The sequence below is a fragment of the Cololabis saira genome, chromosome 11 (assembly GCF_033807715.1).
Source record: "Cololabis saira isolate AMF1-May2022 chromosome 11, fColSai1.1, whole genome shotgun sequence".
Taxonomy (NCBI): domain Eukaryota; kingdom Metazoa; phylum Chordata; class Actinopteri; order Beloniformes; family Belonidae; genus Cololabis; species Cololabis saira.
In genome coordinates this window covers 14595662-14616462 of record NC_084597.1, presented here as the reverse complement: position 1 = coordinate 14616462, position 20801 = coordinate 14595662, and the positions used below count along the sequence as shown (strand labels likewise).

Sequence of the window (20801 nt, the reverse complement as noted above, 5' to 3'; positions counted from 1 at the left end):
TGACAGTGTCTGGGCCCCGGTGCAGCTGCACCGGTTTATCCGTGAATATTTACAACCACAAAAATGCAATGCAAACTAGATCCACCCCCCTATCTCTGACACTTCAGGCTTTCTACGTTTTTTGTAATGATATGAGTTTAAAGTCTCGTCAAAAAAGATGGGCAGAGTTGCATATAGATTTTTTTTCCTTGCCCCTATGTGCGAATGGATTGGCTAAAAGCATTATAGGTGCATTTCTCGCTTGCATTAAAGCCTTAAAAGTTGAACTTTTCTCAACTTCTGTTGTGAGCAAAGCTTACAAAGAAATGCAAAACACCCTAAATTAATTTTGGCAATGCATTATGCAACTCCATATGAATTAAATAGATAGCATTGCTTGTGGTTGGTCATTGAAGAGGTTTTGCTTTGACGTTACCTTCCCTATCTCGTCGCAGCAAACTACCTCAGTTAGCATTGTCGTACATTTAACACATGTACACCTCTTAATATTTGACTATATAGCATATTGTAGGATGTTAGCCAGGAAAAAAGAGGCTATTCTATCAAGAAAACTCAAGGGTGTTAACCTGATGTGATCCTGGAAGTGCTGATATATGCAGTTCCTCAGATGACCACCACGTGATTGTGAATCGAGCTCAATGTTAGGTACCTGTTATTACTTGCAGCAGTTGATCGGGATAAATAGACTTCAAAATAGCATAACGTGGGACATTTAATATCTGTATGTTTGCTTTTAACAAACATATCATGAAAAAAACATGTTGCTTCACTGGTTGCAGCTGTTGGACAAACTAATGCAGCTTGAGTATCTTCAAACTTTTTTACTTTTTTTTTTTTTTTATCTGTGTGTGCATCTTACCTGCAACAGGCGTCTTTGTTCTAACTGCAGTGTGTTTAGATCTTGGCCCAAGCTGCCCTGCCCCCTGCGTATAGATTCATAATCCATTTTCAGTTGCCCAGCATGGGCCGACAACTTGGTCACCTCCTCTGCCAGGCTGACAAGGAGAACGCGATCCTGACCTTTTACCGACTTCAGGTCAGAGTCGTGGTCAGTCAGCGAGTGGAGCAGTGAGGTTTGCACGCCCTCCAGGCGCATAAAGTTACTGTTGTAATCGGGACAGTTGGGGTCGATGAAGATGTTGATGCGAGAGCCGTCGCCTCTCTCAACAGTGACCAATGCATTTGCTTCATCCTGGTTGGTGGTAATGTGGGGTAAGCCATCAGACAAGGGAGGGGCCTGGTAGTGATTCATAAAAAGGATGGTGCCAGTGACAGTGACGGCCAGCAGCACGGCAACGAACAGCAGGATAGTGCAGAGGAGGTAGCTGCAGCTCATTCTCTGTGAAGGGGAAAGAGAGAAGGAGGGAAAGAAAGATGGGAGAAAAAAAGGTACATATTGAATAAATCTTGACTCATACCCGACCTAAAAATATTTCATGTCTTTGTCAATAAATGTTAATTTAGGATTAACACACACACACGCACACACACACACACACACACACACACACACACACACACACACACACACACACACACACACACACACACACACACACATAAATGTTTATAAATTAGAATTATACAATTTTTCATGCTTTAAACAAATGGTTGTTTTTGTCTTATTTTATGTCAAAAATATAATCTGAAGGTTTAGAGAGAACAAACTTTGGCCGAAAAAGCAAAAGCTGATGTTGACCTGAGTAATTGTTACATAAATTAATGTCCAATGAATCATCCCCTGTTTCTTTTTTTCACCATATCATCTGAAAATTATATAAAGCATTTTATTCTTTTCCCTGACATAGGTCGGCTGCAGGCGCTGGAAGACAAAGGAAACTCGAATGACGTGTAATTCTTTGTTTTCTTTTTTTTGTATTTGTAAATCTGATTTGTAAAACTGCAATATTCTTATAAACATATGCATATAAAGGATATTTTACTAAGTACCTGGGTTTAGTTTGCACCTGCAGCAACACAGAATATACTGTATATATATATAATAGAGTATAGCAGACTTTGTGAATAATTTGTCATGTGTATTGTAATTGTTTAGTTAATGTGATTTTATTAATTGTTTTCAATCAAGATAAGGAGAATTGCAATTAATATAGGTACAAAGAAAATAAATGCTTCAGAAAAGATCTTCAACTCAGTCTTTAAACTAGTTCATGGAACATCTTCCTACACATGTCACACTTTAACAGTCTTCCACTTGTCAAATATCTATAGTAGCATTCTTTATTTCACTCTGACAGGAATGGAAACAATAAACACTTGAAAAATGAGAACCACACTGAAAAATCAAAAGGTGACTCCCACAGCCCGAAGAATGAACGACTGAGCAGATTGCTGAATCCTCTCACACACAAAAAAACCCTCTACTGGGAGTATGGCCCCCATTAACTGCACTGTTAAATTTATTTGATGTCCCCTAAGGATCCAGCTCCATTTTTCCACCCAGGAAAAGAGTGACGGGACACAACAATAAGACCCACTGAGGTATGATTAACAATGCGTAACTTCCCCACATCTTTCTCCTAATGAATCAGCAATTGATCCTTTATTGTTTCTTTATTACAGCTAAGGATGCCCCCTTTATTAAAATACCTGGGCTGATGTGTGTGTGTGTGTGTGTGTGTGTGTGTGTGTGTGTGTGTGTGTGTGTGTGTGTGTGTGTGTGTGTGTGTGTGTGTGTTGTTTCGGACGTGAGAACAAACACATTTCAATGTAATTTGGCTTGAAAAGCACCATGAAGCTCACTAATAGACAGCTAAAGGTCTACTTTACTGGAGAGGTCTGTGTAATTCCTTTAACGTTAGGAAAATCAATGATCGGAGGTAGGAAGTATTCCCTTGTGCTCTCTCGCCCACAGTGTTTGGGTAGAGGTCATAAAAAGTTGTAAAAACTCTGGACACATGGGGTGTATATATACCATTTCAACCTCATTTTAAAGCCCCCTTTAGTCCAAGGATTAATCCTGTACAACGTGCAAAAAAGGTTTCATGTGGGCCTGAAGTGCTTTTTTTACATGAGACCTGTTTGTATTCCTCAGGTTTCATTCACCATCCACGTAGAAAAGACAAATATAGGCTCTGGAGAAAGTAAACAATCTTTAGAGCGTCCTTACTTGATTAATAAATGCTTTACGATCTCAGCAGGATTTAAAAAAAATCCCCAACTTAAAAATAAACCCCAAAGTATAAAAATCTGTTTCATAAGTAGTTGGCGTGTTGTTTCGTTTATTCCCCAAAATATATAGATAAATTAAAAAAAACATTTGGACCACAGGTTCAGCATTTTAAGCAAAGGGAATTAAACCCCATTTTCAGCTGAAGGTTGTTGTTGCTTTATTGTTTCTAATGCTGCATAGAAATGATAGCAGGGGATAAAGGAGGTCGAGCTGCGGTCCTCACAACAAAGAAAGCATTCCTAGAGCTGTGCTTTAAGAACTGGCAGGAAAACAAATTAAACCCTTGCAGAAGACCTTCAGCAAGATTTAGAAGACCCTGGAGTGTTACCCCACTGGTTTACTGTGAAACCACACCTGCAAAAGCATGACCTTCATGGAGTCATCAGAACAAAACACTTCCTGCACGCTCAACAAGATTTTACATCATTCTACATAAACATGCCTGATGCCTGGGAATAGAACATTCTAAATGTTTAGGCCTAAAACAAACTATTCAGTGCTACTGCGGAACACTGCTTTCTTTTTAGTCATATAAATGTTTTTTACATTTTAGTGTGCAGCTCGCATCTGCCTAGTTGTGGTTATGATGACAAGAAAGGTATGTGTAGTCTGGACGATGGTGAGGCATCCTGAATCGTGGTTTATGAAGGATGTAGAATGGTGTTATCAACATACACTGCAGTAAATAAATAAGAAAATAACCTGCTGTTTAATGGTAACTTATATGTGTGACAGAAATACTTTAAAAAGAAAAGGAGTGGTAACAGAGGATGATGTGATCCCGGTTATGGTTAGATAGGTGAGGCAAGCCATGTTAATTAATATGTAATTTCTTGCTGCCTTTTAATGTTTTAGTTAAGAGACAAACCAAATCTGACTCAGCTTTGAGACTGCCATCATCAAACTGCACACACGATGTACGACTTAGGGTTGTTCAAATACTTCCAAATGTTTTGGATGGAGACAGAATTTCATGAAAGTGAACCCTCTCAGACTTTGAAGCATGGTGGTGGAAGCATTATGCTTTGAAATTTAACTTAAAAATATAATATGACAAGCTTGCTGCTGGGGGCTTTCGGGTTAAGCAGAGTAGAGAACAAAAAAGACAGAATTTTCAAAATATTGTGATGACATGACGTAATTGCTGCTGGCAACACTGTTTAAAAGCTGGATACTTCATGCCAGTTATCAGAGATATATCTGTCCTCTCATGAGTAAGGAGCACCTGCACCAGCCCTGCATTGATGTTAGAATCAAAAGCAATGGCTTATATTCTGAGATTTGCAAATTAACATCACTTTATTCTTGTCACGAAAAAGACCATATGCTTTTCAAGATCAGAAGCTTTATGTTCATGCTCAGAGGGCAATCCAAGGTTGCCAGATCTCATAAGAAAAATACGTAATTAGGACGAAATATGTAAATAGGTCCATAACACGGGACCCAAGACCAAAAAAACATGCCCCAGCAGGGTTTAACACATTGGCGGATAGCAGGAGCTGGCATGGTTGACGCAAAACAAGATGAGAAGTCACACGATATAGGAAGAATAAGATGAGGAAAGACACAAGAATATTTGTACTAACTTCTAATTAAAACAATACTTCACCATCTTACGAACAAGTATTTAGGAAAAATAAGTTAAAAAGCTTTGCGAGAGAATGCAAGATGTAGGAATATGAGACCATCAGGTCTAGGGAAACAATTTGGTGAACTTAAGATTGTAATTGCAGTGACTGGTTCAGTTTTAGCTCAGTCATCATCTTGTATGGATGCTGCATTTGCCTGGATTATATCGGTTGCGCCGGTATTTCTCACAGTGGTCAGAGTTCATCTGGAGTCAATTTTAACATTGTTGGACCAGAGCATGCATTCACTCAGCTCAGTGCAGCAATAATGCATCATCCTTGGCAGAAACCATCAAAATGAATGGCTTTCTAGGCATTGTGGCACAGCCACCACTTCTGCTCAGAAGCTTCTGATGGAAATTAAAACAACAAATTTTGAAAGTAAGCAGCCAAGAAGAAAAATCCACAGATGAAACTGGGATGGCAATATAATGATCTTCAACACACATAATGAACAACAAAGCACCAGAACAGTCTATGAGCGCCCAACAACTTCACAGAATTAAATGTTTTTTGCAAGAGGAAAGTGTGGAAATTTCTCAAATGGGAGCTGAAAGACTCTTAAGTGGCTACCCAAAGCATTTACTTGCTGGAATAATTGCCAAGGGTGTTACTAAATACTGGTTTTCTCCATTTCCTTTTCTCTAACAATTAAAAACTGTTGAAAAGTTCTTGAAATAAATGATGTTTTCTTTTTGAACTCTAAGCAACTAAAAGTAATTCAAATGTTGTTTATGTGTGTGCAAATGTTTGCATGCATCAGCATGTGATTGCAATAATTCAGATAGAATGAAAATTTAGGGTAACTGCAGTCTTTTGAAGTTTCTAGGATCAGTTATGTATTTTATATACGATATAGTACATTCGGCATTGCTCAAGACCATCACAAAAAAACTAGAAGAACATTAGATTAAAATCTCTTAAATTTAACTGGAATATCTGGGACTAATGAGTTCTTTACTTTGTCTTTCCTGCATGCTACCAAACTGGTGGCAGCATGGAAGCATGAATGCTTCGAACACCAGTGGCTGAAATCAGCCAAAATTTACAGGGTTTTCTTCAAGGTTCTAACCTCATGCAGGTTAGAAAGGTCAGTGCTGTCCCTGCAATTTCCCTTCACACGCCTGACGACAGCCTTCAATTTCAATGTCTGCTGGCAAGGTTTATTCTTGTGAAAAGCACAAGGTGAGCACTGATTCCCTATATCACAAATAAAACATTCTTATATAGACAGAATCAACATTAAAATGACAACGCTTGAGATAAATATACATTCGTCTACTGTTTATTATAAATCCTACGCACTCCCAATGTTGATGTTTTATCAAGATTTTAATAGTAAGTTTTTATCACATCCATATTTATTTTCCAGTCTCTTTAAGATACAAATAGAAACTCTCTTAAACTTAAACTGTATAAAATGTATATACAAGTAAATATCTATGTGGGGCAATCTGTTTAAAAAAAGGGTTAAATCTGAGCTTGGTTCTGAAGGAGATCACATTAAATAGTGACTTTTGCTTGTAGAGTCGTTTTTTTGTAGAGTCGTTTTTTTCTGAACATTCTGAACATTTCTGAACATTTCTGAACATTGTGAGGTTTTATTTGGTGTACATATTATCTAGACTAGTGGTTAGCACTGTTGCCTCACAGCAAGAAGGTCCCCGGTTCGACTCCCAGGCCCGGCAGGGGCCTTTCTGTGTGGAGTTTGCATGTTCTCCCCGTGCTTGCGTGGGTTTTCTCCGGGTACTCCGGCTTCCTCCCACAGTCCAAAAACATGCATATTAGGTTAATTGGTGATTATAAATTGTCCGTGAGTGTGAGTGTGATTGTGAGCATGGTTTGTGTGTCTATATGTGGCCCTGTGATGGACTGGTGACCTGTCCAGGGTGTAACCCCTGCCTCTCACCTAAAATAAGCTGGGATAGGCTCCAGCAGACCCCCGTGACCCCGCAAGGGATAAAGCGGGTAAGATAATGAATGAAAAAAAATGAATGAATTATCTAGACATTTACTTTTTTTTCTATCCTGGATGCCAATTATAGAAAAAAAAAATGTGCAAGGAAAAATAAGATGCAAGGTGGTTAAAATGTGTAAAGTAAAGTTGTAAAGTAAATAGATAACATATGGTGGGCATGTTCCTGTTGGCTTCCAGAGTCACATGGCTGTGCACCGTACGAAGAAAAGTGGCCTTCAAAAATGCTTTTCAGAAACCAATTGGGTCACGTAACTAATGCTTTGTTTATTCTTTTATACAGTCTACGATTAAACTTAGACTACATGATGCACAGTGTGACATAATGTCATCAGGTGTGTTTTCTTGTTGAATGTGCTGCTGTTTCATGAATGAATGTGGGTTTCCAAGAAGCAGCTGCTGTCTTCGCTGACTGGAAATGTGTTCATCAAAGAATCTTTCAATCAAACATAGTTTTGGACCATTCTAGTCTATTTTCAAGCATAACTTTAGCCCCATTCATGTCGAAAAAGCATATTTTACAGCCGTCTTAGAAATCCTCCAATAAAAATACCACAACAGTAACAGAAAGATTTATGTGCTGCACACAGACACTTGGTACACTTGGGGCCCGATTTACTCAGACCCGTCGCCAGACCTCAGTCTTAAGGGGGGCATATCAACTGCATGGGGGGGCACACCATTACTTCAGCCATATATTCGCACAGCACTGATACACGTAGAGCCTGTACCAATAGGCTATACTCAGGGCAACAGGGTTGGTTTTGTTAGGACGCGTGCTTCAATTGATTCAAACGCTCACACTTAGGATCCGGGTCGGATATGCCAATCCATTTATTCCATATTCAGCAGTAGTCAAAACAAACGTAATTCCACTGTTTAAACATAAACTTAACAAGAACGCCTTTGCACGTCTTGTCTTCTTTGCACACCTTGCACGGTTTGTCTTCCCCCTGTCGCACCTGCGTGCAATCACCACCCAGGAAGGTTATAATGGGTAAGGCTAAACATGACGTCACCATAAAGGGGGTGACAATTCAAGATTCAGTTTAAATAAAACAAAATAAATCTAAGTATTTTGGCTCCAACAATCACGTTAAACATAACCAACAGCAAATATGACCAGCTATAGCATCATTCCTCGCAATTTTAATCATAACATCAAAGTATCCACAAAACATTGAAGCAAAAACATTGAAGCAATATCCACAAAACACTTGACTATGCAACATATGTAACACCAGAATCGTCTCTCAAACTGAAAAAGCAACACGACGGGTGCATTTTAAAACAGTCAACAGAGGGATATGCATTTCCATTACGCGCTCGCACACATACAGGACTGCCTCAGAAAATTAGAATATTGTGATAAAGTTCTTTATTTTCTGTCATGCAATTAAAAAAACAAAAATGTCATACATTCTGGATTCATTACAAAATCAACTGAAATATTGCAAGCCTTTTATTTTAATATTGCTGATTATGGTTTACAGTTTAAGATTCCCAGAATATTCTAATTTTTTGAGATAAGATATTTGAGTTTTCTTAAACTGTAAGCCATGATCAGCAATATTAAAATAATAAAAGGCTTGCAATATTTCAGTTGATTTGTAATGAATCCAGAATGTATGACATTTTTGTTTTTACAGAAAATCACAATATTCTAATTTTCTGAAACAGTCCTGCAGGCACACGCACTTTGATCCTACTTTTAGTGGAGGCAGCGCTGTCTTCTTATTACTCCATCCTGTGTCAGTACAGCGGGAGGCGGCGTTTCTCCGAGCTGAACCTCCTCATCAAAGAATCCTTCCACTGGGACTTGAACCTGTGAGTGAGGTCCTTTTCAAAGGCGAGTTGAATCAGCTGGGCCTTGCGTCTGTGCAGCATACTGCGCCGATGCTCCGAGAACACGTTTTTGAGCGTGGAAAATGAGTTTTCACACACTGCTGTGGAAGCTCCTAAAGTTAGGGCAAGGGTGTATGCTGTGACAACAGTCGGCATAGCCTGGAGAGCACAGTTGAATGTGCGAAGGATGTTGGCTATTGTCCATTTTCCATCTTCGGGGGGGACCGGGGTGTCGGTCATTTTCTTCGCCAAAAACTCACGGGCCACAGCATATTCCGATTCAACCACATCAGCTCCAGCCAATTCCAGTAGAGGGGTTACCTTTGATGGGTCCAGGAAATTATTCTCGGCCTCTGGATCCAGAGCAGCCAGTGCGCCTATGAGCTCGCTGCTGCGCTCTCCAAAACGCGCATCCATTTCTCCTTGCACAGCATCGATGACACTGTAAAATAGCCTCTTGAACTCGCTCTTTTCATCTATGTCACTCTGTGCTTGCCCAATGGTTTCTTCAACTGCAAATCCACAGAGGTTCTTGTTGACAGTGCGTCTTCTCTTGCTTGGACCGGGGCCGGTCACTGGCACAGCCGCGCTGGCCGTGACTGGAGGAGCGCAGAGATCCCATAGCGCAGCAAATTCCTTTTCTGTGCGCAGTGTCTTCACACAGTCAGAAGCGCTATTCACAAGAGTTACTGCAGTGAAAAAGTCCATATCTTTGGCCTGTAGTAGTTTGTTTGGCGGCTCAAAAAGTGACAACAGTTTCATGACAAGGTGCGCAATGAACAGAAAACTGTGCTGCGTAATGGCACGGAGCAGCCCTGTTGCCTCGACGCGTACCTCCGCTCCAAGGCCTCGTGTGTTCTCCACCTCGGTCAGTAATGTGAAAATGTCCTGAAAACTCTTCACCACAACTTTGACCGTTGCCAAGTGGCCAGTCCATCTCTGGTCCAAGAGACGTTTCAGGGTCTCGCCTTTGTACAACACAGCGACGGTTGGCTTCCTGATGAAGTTGTACAGCATGTTGCATACTCCAAAAAAATCCTCCACAGCTGCTTCACTGGACATAGCATGAATCACAACCAGATGAAGCTGGTGATTAAAGCAGTGAATGTATGGTATGTTGCGACCCAGCTTGTTTTGGAGCAATTTCTGCACACCACCATGCCTGCCAGACATGAGTGATGCGCCATCATAAACCTGGCTCAGAATTTTGTCTGTGCTGAGTCCAGCGCTAGTGAGTTCATCAATGATCACACCTGTCAGAGTCTCTGCATCACCTTTCTCAGACGTGGCCATCACCAAGAGGTGCTCACACACACCACAGTTTTCATCAACAAAACGCACCACAATGGAGATATTTTCTTGGCCTAAAGGATCCCTTGTGCCATCCACTTTAATTGAATACCAGCCATCCCCGACTTTTCTCACTATTTCCTCTGTCACAATTTTGCTCATCATTTCGATTATTTCGTTTTGTATCTGCGGGCTGGTATAGCGTGCATTTTGTGGGATTGTTTTTGTAATCCTCGTCAGTTCTGCGTCTTTGCGCATGGAGTACTCGAAAAGAGACAAGAACAGCCCCATGGAGCTATTGTCATCTTGCACACTGGCAAAACCAGCATTATCTCCACGTAACGGCAGTTGATTGACCACTAAAAACTCGATCATATCAATCACTGCTGACATGTAATACCGGTTGCGAGCCAGTTGTTCTGAATTTAAGAGAGTGGAAATCTCCTTTCCTGTCTCCCTACGTTTGTCAGAGTCCCTCCACATTGCTTCACACGCTAAGTGTTCCTTTGAAGCCCCATGCTTATTTAAGCCCTTGCCTGTTTCAATGGCATGCTTCCAGTCGTTATATCCCTTTATGGAGAAGGTCGCATCTGACGATGATCTGAATTTTCTGCAAGCAAAACAAAATGCTGCGTCCTTTTCTACGGAGTATTCCAGCCAGTCCCTGTTTAAGTACCAGCTGGAGGAAAATGATCGTTTTTTTGAGCCAAACATTGTGACAGGGTATTTTTTTAAGACAACCTGTTTGGGGTTGTCTGTGCCGAGATCACTCACAGATGCATCAGGCAGCTGTGGCCCCAATACTGCCCCAGTCGGGGGTGCACTTGACCGGCTGCCGGTAGCCTCCGCTCTGTGGCCGCTGCCGGGGGCGGGGTCGGGCTCTGCGGAGCTGCTAACGGGCTCCAGGTCTGGCTCAGACTGTTGTCCTCCGCAGGCAACATCAGGAAGTGTTGGTTCTGATTTGATCGTCGGTGGATTTTTAAACCACTTTCGTATATCCATGTCAACTAAATAGAAAGCCAGCAAAAACTAGACCGCAGCAGATTCATTCATAAATTCGAATGGCGCGGTAATGGTTATGACGTAGGCTATAGCCTTACGACGTATACGTCGTAATCTGACGTTGCCGTTGATCAAACATAAACACACCATTCTTTCTTCCATTATATTTTTAATATTTTAGTGATAAAGAAAGCAACATTAGTATTTTTAACAAAAAAATAATAAAATAAAGATAAAAAAATGTTTTGTTTCTTACGTGCCCCGCCCCCCACCCAGTGGGGGGGGCACACCCGTTGCTATGGGCGGGCCCGGCCCCCTATGGCCCGCCCATAGCGACGGGTATGGATTTACTAAAGGTTTGTGTGTGTAAAAACGTGTGCAAACTTGACAGCATCCGCAAACCAAAGTGCCAGCTGATCTACTAACAGCGTGCAAAGACGACTGCGTCTCTCAAATGCGCAAAATAGCACACGCAATCCATTTAGTACTTTTGCCTTGATGAATAATCAATATGGGGCGTACCCACCAGAAATCGCTAAATACTGGGAGGGGAAGATGCAAATATCTCCATTTACCACGCGCAATGAGATTTACCAAGCCTGAAAGTTTTTGCGTGGGTTGTGATTGCGTCTGTATTTAATACGTTCGAAAGGAAGGTGCTAATCTCCACATGCAAAAGGAGAAATATTTTATTTGAATGTTAAATCGAGTATTATTCAGCAAAAGGTTGCCACAGGAGGCACATTCATTTTTTTATTTGTGATAATAAATAAATCACGTGTTTTCATAGAGAAAAAAGTGTTTCTCATTGTGCGCCTATACTTGTTCTGCAGTTGTCATACCCCGGTGTTGTGCCGTATTCAGCACCCCTGCCGTGAAAAGCACCCCCTCGTCTGACAAAAATGATATTCTCATTCCGTGTTCTGTTCATGTTCTGTTGTCCATGTTCTGTTTAGCGTCCAGTTTTGTGTTAATGATTCATGTTTAAATGCGCTCATGGATTCGTGTAAAAAAAAAAAAATCGGGTGAATGGTTATTGATGTCATTAATTAATAGCCTGCTTACTGTGTTGTCTTCCATAATATTTGTAAATATATATAATATAAACTCCTAAGTATGTGTTTGTGTGAGTGTGTATATATAAATATATTGAAGTGTCAGTGTGTTGTTTTTTTTCTTGGTCTACTTATCATTGAATATACGAGGGGGTGCTTTTCACGGCAGGGGTGCTGAATACAACAATTTGCCTCTTCCACTAATATCTCTATAACTCCAACTCGTCAAATTTAATTTTGCGCTTGCGACTATATCCTGCTTTCCATCCACTCTCCATGGCGCAAAGTTTGCGCCGCAAACCGTAAGACGCGCAACACCTCATTTAAATACTGAGGTTTGCGCCTGTTATCAATTGCACACGCAATCTTAGTTGATCACCCGCAAAACATACAACAACAGCACGCGCAAACTTTTTCAGTGCACACGCAATATAGTACTCTTTATTTAGGATTTTAGTAAATCGGGCCCTTGGTGTGCTATTTAAATTTCTGATGCACTTGCACTCACACATAAAGAAAATGGAGAACTATTTTATCAGAGCCTTCCCACTTCCTTCTGGGGTTTTTTTGTTGTTTTTTTATTGTATTCATCCAAATACATCATCAGAGAAAGTGCCCCAGGGAAGTATTCCTTCACACATAACATCCTTTCTGTCTTGTTGTTCTCAGTCAACATGTAGACCGTGACTGTACCGTGAACTCTTTCCTTGCATGTCAAATTTGTCTTTTTCCTCTCCTCTGTTTGAATACAGGTGCAGCTTACAGAATTTGACTATACAACTGGGCTTGGATCAGTGAATGTATCATGTGCATCAGGGTCTCTGTGCTGCTCATGATGTACATAATGACTTCAAGCTGCAGGATGATAAAAGCGTAACATCAAAACTGTTTGCATGAGCTCTACTGCCACTGGGACAAGACGTTAGTGGGACTGTACTAAATACAGTATATATCGCCAGCATACTGCCTGTCAACATGAAAAAAGATACAAGATGTCCTTAGTTATGTTGAAAGCAAAGCACAGACGTTAATGGTTGAACCGTACACAGTCAGAAAATACAAACATCAGCACCAGACTCAGTAAAGCTTTGAATAGAGATATACCACAACAGGAACATGATTCACCATATTAACGAATTAAGTTAGCCAAATACACTCTTGGAATGTCCGTGAATCCCTTCTCTAAACCAGTTTTATCTAGTAATGTGCCGAAATGAGTTTTAGACCACGTCCACACGTAGCCGGATATCTGCGGATATCTGCTAAACCGGAGATATTTTCCTACGTTTTGACCTGTCATCCACACGAAAACGCAAATAAACGAAGCTTTAAAAAAACTCCGGGCAAAGTGAAGATTTTTGAAAACTCCGTTTATGTAGATGCGTGTAGACACACACAACCGGAGTTTTGCGTTTTCGAACGTCACATTATGCGCCAAAACAACAACAAATCTGCTCTGACGTGCGCCTTTTGTATACAGATGATCCAGCATCTGTTCTCCAAGCTATTAAATAAATGGTCTCTGGTCTTGACCACCACTTACTGCGTTACACCGACACAGAGGCTACGCCGTTGGTTACGCGGCGACGCGCACCCTACGGTGCCCGCGGAGCCGCCGCGGAGCCCGCAGAGGTGCAGCTTCCCAGGAGCCGCAGATGATCTACAGGTTATGAATGTGGTCGAAAACGCAGATCTTCGGTTATGTGTGGATGCAAATTTTTTTATAAACGGAGGGGGGAAATATTCGTTTTTAAAAATACCCGGCTACGTGTGGACGGGGTCTTAGTCTATCCCGTATGGGTGAGAGATGGGGTACAATCTAGACAGCTTATCATTCCATCAAAGGGCTAATAGTGAAATGTAACCATGCAAGTGTAGAAGGTGAGAAAAGTACATCATCCATACGGGTAGAAAGAGAGCATGACGGCTCCACACAATAGTCTCCACTGAGCTGAAGGTCTGAACCTCAGATTTTTGCCAAGAATGTCAGTTACACTCACCCATATCAAGGAAACTTTTTAGGGTCCGAGCACCTTCAGTGCGAAGGCCCTATTGTATCTGTAGGAATTTTTCTTTCTTTCTTGTTTCGCCTTTTTGCCCCCCTAAACGTGCCCAAAAAGTCACCAAATTCTGCACGCAAGCCAGGCCTGGCGAAAAATTTGATATTTAATGGTTTGCATTCATGGGCGTGGCAAAATGGCTCAACAGCGCCCCCTTGAAAACTTTGTGCCTCAAGCCCCACAATACGGTTTGACGTACATGCACGAAAATCGGTACACACCTGTATCATGGCGCAACTTAAAGAAAAGTCTCTCAGCATCATGTCCGAAACCGAACAGGATGTCGGCCATTTTGAATTAGTCGTGTCATTTTGAAGAAATTTATGCCATTCCTTCGGCAGTTAATACCGTCCGAACCGTAAAGTGCCCCCAAGTGTGTTATACATCAAAATGTGCGTCTCCATCCTGCGACAACACGCATTACTTTTCTCTTTCAAAAGCGTTACCGTGGCAACGCTAGACGCCGAAAAGCGCGCCCCCCTTCATCTGATTGGTCCATATTTGATAGTTCTCCAAAAGTCACGAAATTTTGCATTGGTTTTCCCTTTTTTCTGCTATAACTTTTGAATGGTTTGACATGGGAAGTCGTGGGTGGTGTCATTTCTGATATGCTTATAAACTTTATTTATTTATTTGTATAGCGCCATATCATACAATATAAAATGCAACACATGGTGCTTTACATGCAGAATAAAATAACAATAAAAAAAACACAATTTAAAACATTCCATACGACCCCACCCCCCACGCGTACACACACACTCACTCACATTCATATACATGTGCACACACTCACACGCCCACACCCACACACACACACACAATAAGTGGACTGGTGACATGGCTTAGCACTAACGATCCAGGTGAGGAAAACACTACCTATGGGTGGCCGTCCACACTGAGAAGCTCCACCGACCACGACCACCAGAAGCATCGCCACAGAGACCCCCCCAACCCGGACAGACCGGGGCAGACCCCACACAGAAGGTGGAGCCCTCCCCCAGCTACCCAGGCCTGAGGGATCCCCATGACGACACCCCCATGGGCGGAGCAGGCACACCTCCCAGTGTGAACGACCCCCCTGAGGAAACACTGGAGCTAAAAACTAAAAGATTAAAAGAAAGTAAGAAATGCCTAAAAGTGTAAAATTTTAGAGAAATCTATATAAAACTTAAGATGAATAATAAATAACATAAAGTAAAAAGTCACTAAAATGGATTAAAGTTTTAGAGATGATAAAAGAGCTAACGAAGTAGACACAATACATAGCTAAAAACAATAGGTAAATGAGATCAGATAAAAGCCAAACTAATGGGGGGCAGTGGCCGTGAGTGCGAGGGCCCGTTCATCGCTGCTTGCAGCTTTAATTATATTTGATTCCCAAGACATTTCTTTCTTTCAGCAGAGCTTTTTATAAATCTGTCAACCAACATGTCACCTCCTTGAAAAACAGATTGATGGAAACAGATACCTGATCATTTTCAGGAATCACAAACCTTAATGTTAGAGTTTAAACCTATAGCTAGTTTGCTCAGATTACCGATCTTTTTAATTTTGCTTTTATCAGCCAAGAATGCTGAATGATCCCTATCATGCACTTGGCTGTATCTTTGCTCGATCCTCTCTGTTCATTTACTTTTGTTCTATCTCTCAGATCCCAAATTGTTTAAGGCACATGGCCACCTCCCTGATCCTGGTTCTGCAGGCGGTTTCATCCTGTAAATTACTGTGAATTCCATCTAAATGCACTGAATTGAAATATAGTTGGAAAGATTTTGAAGGTATTTATTTAGATTGCATTAAATTAATCTGGTTTCTGTGTAATGTGTCTTGAGATGACCCTTGTTGCAAATTCTTGCTATACAATTAAAGTTGATTGAAAAAAAAAAAAAAGACGCATATAGCTTGAGTTACTATAGGATAAGTGAACTGGCTTTGTGACACTGAGAGGTTTGTGTTAAACCTGAAATGACCTCACAAACCTGCAAAATCCTGCATTCCAGTCAAGGCTCCTGATTTTGTGATAAAATATGCACTTGGACAAGTACTTTCTTAGATTTAGAGGTCAGCTGTGGAGCGAATGATTATAAATAATAAACACCCATTTAAGATTTTTGCATAGCTATACAAGAGCTAATGCTAATTGCGGTTTAAAATTTAAACCAAACATTAAAGTTGAATGTTTTATTGACCCATCCATCCACCTAGACTTCACCTTTGTCTTCGTTAAACCACATTTCTTCTTTTGCTCCAGCAATAATTACTGAAGTCACCATGAGGTCAAATGCCAGTGAAATGTAATTATAGGTCATAATAAGAAGTTTTTCTCAGTGAATTTTGGCATGCCTTTAATGGGAAAATACTCAGACAGGAGGCAAACTAATCATTTGGACTCCAGTAATATTCATTCATTCAATTTGGACACTTCGGAACACAAAGTGGACAAACTGGAAAGGAAGTGAAGATTACGTGCTACAATCTGAAGCCATTAGCTCAACCTTTCTATTTTTCTGAGACAGAACTGACATTAAATCAGAATGAGATGGATGGAAGGAGGGAGGGAAGCTGCATCAGTCGTAGAGGATTTTCAGATGCCTCATCAATTTGATGATAAGTAAAAATGAAATTCTACAACAGCCCAACACATATCCCAAAAGAATATTAGATGTTTAAACTCAGCTCAAGAATTGTAGTGGAATAATGACAGCGTACTGGGCATACAGCATGCAACCTCTTAACAGCGTTTCTTTTTTAAGAGTCTCTTTAAGAGTCTCACAGCAGGAACCCACTCTGTAATAAATGGCTGAATTTCAGAGCGTTTTCTGTTACTACAAAGGCCTTATGGGATTTAATGGAATGACAGGGGGATTCGCATGGATGGACTGGGTGAATCACAGAGAATTCCTCTCTGGATAACATCTTCCCACACAAGAAAACTGGGAGGACTGTTCACAGCCCAAAAAGTCTATTTGTACATTCGAAAAGTAGAAAAATGCTTTTTTCTCTCTTGTTCTTAAACACAGCATCCTACAAAGAGAAGTAATTTGTATGTGCTGCTCAAATAATGCACAAAGTAAAACAAATTAAAATGCTGAATTGGCATAAAAGAGGTATTTTTCAATAATTACACCTTCATTTCATGCACTTGTACCTTCACATTAGTATTCGGTGCAGTTTCTTGACAAATTATGCTGCGTAGTCATGTTCCTTTTCCTGTGATCGTGTTCGCTCAGTTCAGGAAATGTGTACAGCCTCCGTCGGATTCTTGTGTGCCTGAGTACTTGAACCGAGGTCATGCCACTGCTGTTACTTACTTACAAAATTTAAAAGCAGAACTTTAAATTAATCATTATGCCGCCAGTACCAAGGCATTGACAAAGCAGTTTTGTGATGAAAATTATTGTCAGAAATCCACTTATCTCCTCCATAGGGGGGTGATTCACTTTTCAGAGAGTTCCCTGATTTTACTGAGAGTAAGCTGTGATTTATTAATAGTTAAAGAAGAATGGATGAGCCAATGAAGGGATTTAATACAAATCATGTTGAATTTTACAAGTCTTGTCAGCCATCCACATACTTCTACATCCTGGAAGATTTACTCGAAATCTAACTTTTTATTATCAGTTAATCTTTGTTTTTCGTATGTTGCTATTGTTGTACTGGGTATCTGTTATTAAGTGATTTTTTGCTGTTAGGCTGAAAATTATTTATGACACCTTTGGCTGTCTATTTAACAATCCATGAAAAAAGTGAACCCAAAGTTTACATTTTTGACTGATGTGACCAGGTTTTGCTTCAATGTGTCCACTTATACTCTTTTCCTATTGTGATGTTGTCTATTTTCTGAGGTGCGCCAGTCTCTCCTGCAATGCATGATGCTGCCGCCCCCAGACTCAGCTTTTATAACCGTATTCTGAGGCCTGTAAGCGTCCCTTTTCTTTGTCTCTAAACATTTTTTTTGTCTAAATGGCTGCACAGATCAATTTTAGTCTCATTATCCCACAAGACATGACTCCAAAAATTAAGATATATGTCCCCATCTGCAGCTGCAAACTGTAATTTGCCCTTTTTATGGGGAAATTGGAGCAGTGGTTTCAGCCAGTGTCTTTACAAGATATACGTATCTTCATTGTTCTAGGGTTGATATTACCAGGGCTGCACATAATTATTTTGGTCTGGTGCTCAGAGGAGCCCCTGGATATGTGACTTGGGCCTCCAAAAACGCGGTGACCCGTCTCGCCGGATCGATAAAAGAGGGATGCAGGAATAAGTTATAGGCAAAACGATATTTATTCACTTATAAAGATGAATGGCTCAATATGGTCCTTTACAAAGTTAATTTATTTCAATAATTCAACTAGAATATGGTGTAAAAGTGAATCTATTTCAATAATTCAACTAGAATATGGTGTAAAAGTTAATTTATTTCAATAATTCAACTAGAATATGGTGTAAAAGTTAATCTATTTCAATAATTCAACTTAAAAGGTGAAACTAATATATTACCTAGTCTTATTACATGCAAAGCAAGATATGTTAAACCTTTATTTGTTATAATTTTGATGATGGGATTGTTTATTGATTTCATAAAATATTCTCTAATTTATTTTTTATTTGGGGTTTTCATAAACTGTGAGCAGGTAACTGCTGCACGCAGTGACGGACTCCGGCTGATTTATGGTTCCGCGTTGCACCAACGCAGAGCTTACGGGGTAGGATACGCGGGAGCGCGAACGTACGGTGCGCGTCGCCGCGTAACATCATGCAGCCACTTCTCTTTGTAGTTGGTGGTGGTGGAACGCCAAAATAATTACTTAATGGCGCTTGCTTCTTGGACATTTTGACGAGACGTGTCAGGGTTTGTTCAGTAAAGCTGCTCCTTACCTCTCTCCCTGCGCAACCCACCGCAGCAACGGACGCGCTGTGATTGGCCAGCCCAGTACCAACTTTGAGTGGCAGTTCTGGGGAAAAGCTCTCCCAATAGATTTTTTAATATTAGTATTCTGGTCTGGCCACAACCAATAATATGAGCCCCAGCTGTTGGTACGCAAAAGCGCTTTGCAGCACAAGATTGACAGCGCACTGGGGATTTTGACGGCGCATGCGCTCTGGCGGCCCACTTATGTGCAGCCCTGGATATTACGCAGAAAAATGGGCTACGGTTTTGGGATAAAGAAGCCATCTCCTTCCAGTGCAGTATGATGGCCCACATGCTGCTTATAAGTGCATGTTGTTTAAACTGATGAGCATGGGACCCTTCAGGCTTTTGGAAGTTGTAGCCAAGGAAGAAAAAGAGTAGTGGAAGTGATTTACTCTTTTTCTGATATCTTGGTTGATTTCTTTTGATTTTCCTATGGTGTCATGCAATGAGACACTTGTCTTTGAAAGTGTGAATCCAATCAACTCAAATGTTATTTGTTTAAAAAACGTAAGCTAAAACAAAAACATTTAAACATTTCTTCCAAACAGAGAGAAGAAAAAAACGCTTGTATGTTTCGTAGAATTCATGGAACATTTGTTAACATCTGTCTGTATTTGACTGAGAACACATCTACACACACATCATGGAGACAGCGCCTTACCTTGGCCGGAGTCTCCCTGACAGTTTCTGTGTCTGACCAGCGATGTTTGAGTTGGGAGGAGCTGGGCACACAATCACAGAATGTCTGCATGGGACAAACAGACAGGACCACCAGTGTTGGCGTTTGTTCAAATCACATGTGCAATCGAGCATGCAAGCACATGCGCACAAACACACACTCATTCACGCACAAATACACACAGAGGGATATTGGATTTGAATCTACATGTAAACATAAAAAATGAAAGCACCAATATAGAGCCACATAGATATAATATAAAATCATTGTTGAAAGATAAATGGTGCTCGAACTCATAAAGTGCAACCACCTACACACCAAAATGCACACCGACAAAGACAAATTTGAACCGGCATTTACATCATGTATCACTGAATGCAATAGTTTAATTTTAGTATGATAAAATAGTAGAATAGTTTATGACAGGCTAAATACATTTTCTTGTATAAAAATGAAGAGAAATGAAAAAGTACTTTTAACTGTGGGTGAGCGTGAGCCAAGTGTGTGCAAGCAAGCGTTCACTCATGCAGGCGAACGTGGGCGTTTATATGCAATATCTGAACATTACGTGGTTCAGAATATGAGCCCATTTGTGCTTATTTGTGCATTTGTCTAGGATAAATTCTAGCTTTAGCACAGATAAAAACAGAGTAATTATGAGAGCAGCAGCTTTCTAACTGCATCAGGAATGCACGTCGTTCCGTGACCTTAAACACTGCTGCTCCCACAGCAGTATTGCTCAATTAGCCTGGGATAATAACACCAACACTAAAACACAATCCACACACACAACTGCCTACTTAAGAGTGGATGACTAAACATTAGCAATTAATATATCAGAATGTGTTCTCTATTCAAGTTTGGTGCAATACATTTGAGGTATGCACATTTGTACGTATGTGATAAAAAACATCTCCTGACGCTTGCGCTATGACACTGCATGCTTTCAAATCTGCAGAAGTGTAAAGAAAATTCTTTGCATCTGCATCAATGGTCAGCCTCTGGGTGCCAAGATGTGGTTAAAGATTGATATTGGGTTGGTGCAGTGGTTCAAATGACAATCTGTTCATGGTTAGTAACTAAAGGGCTAACAGCTTATTTCATGGTTCTATTAACGAAGCTAATTGTACGGGAGCCTATACTAAATTAATCT

The 20801-nt window shown here is 40.6% G+C and overlaps 1 protein-coding gene across 2 annotated transcripts in view; it reads right to left on the bottom strand.

Moving 5' to 3' along the window:
* Positions 1 to 20801, bottom strand: part of fibcd1b (fibrinogen C domain containing 1b) — a 259486-nt gene that overhangs the window by 195647 nt on the left and 43038 nt on the right. Inside the window, exons 2-3 of one of the 2 annotated variants that reach the window (XM_061733783.1) lie at positions 19631 to 19714; positions 860 to 1339 (exon numbers count right to left, since the gene is read on the bottom strand). In XM_061733783.1, coding sequence (XP_061589767.1) covers positions 860 to 1339; positions 19631 to 19714 — 564 coding nt within the window. The remainder of the gene's footprint in view (positions 1 to 859; positions 1340 to 19630; positions 19715 to 20801) is intronic. The other variant, XM_061733784.1, reaches the window with a different exon arrangement.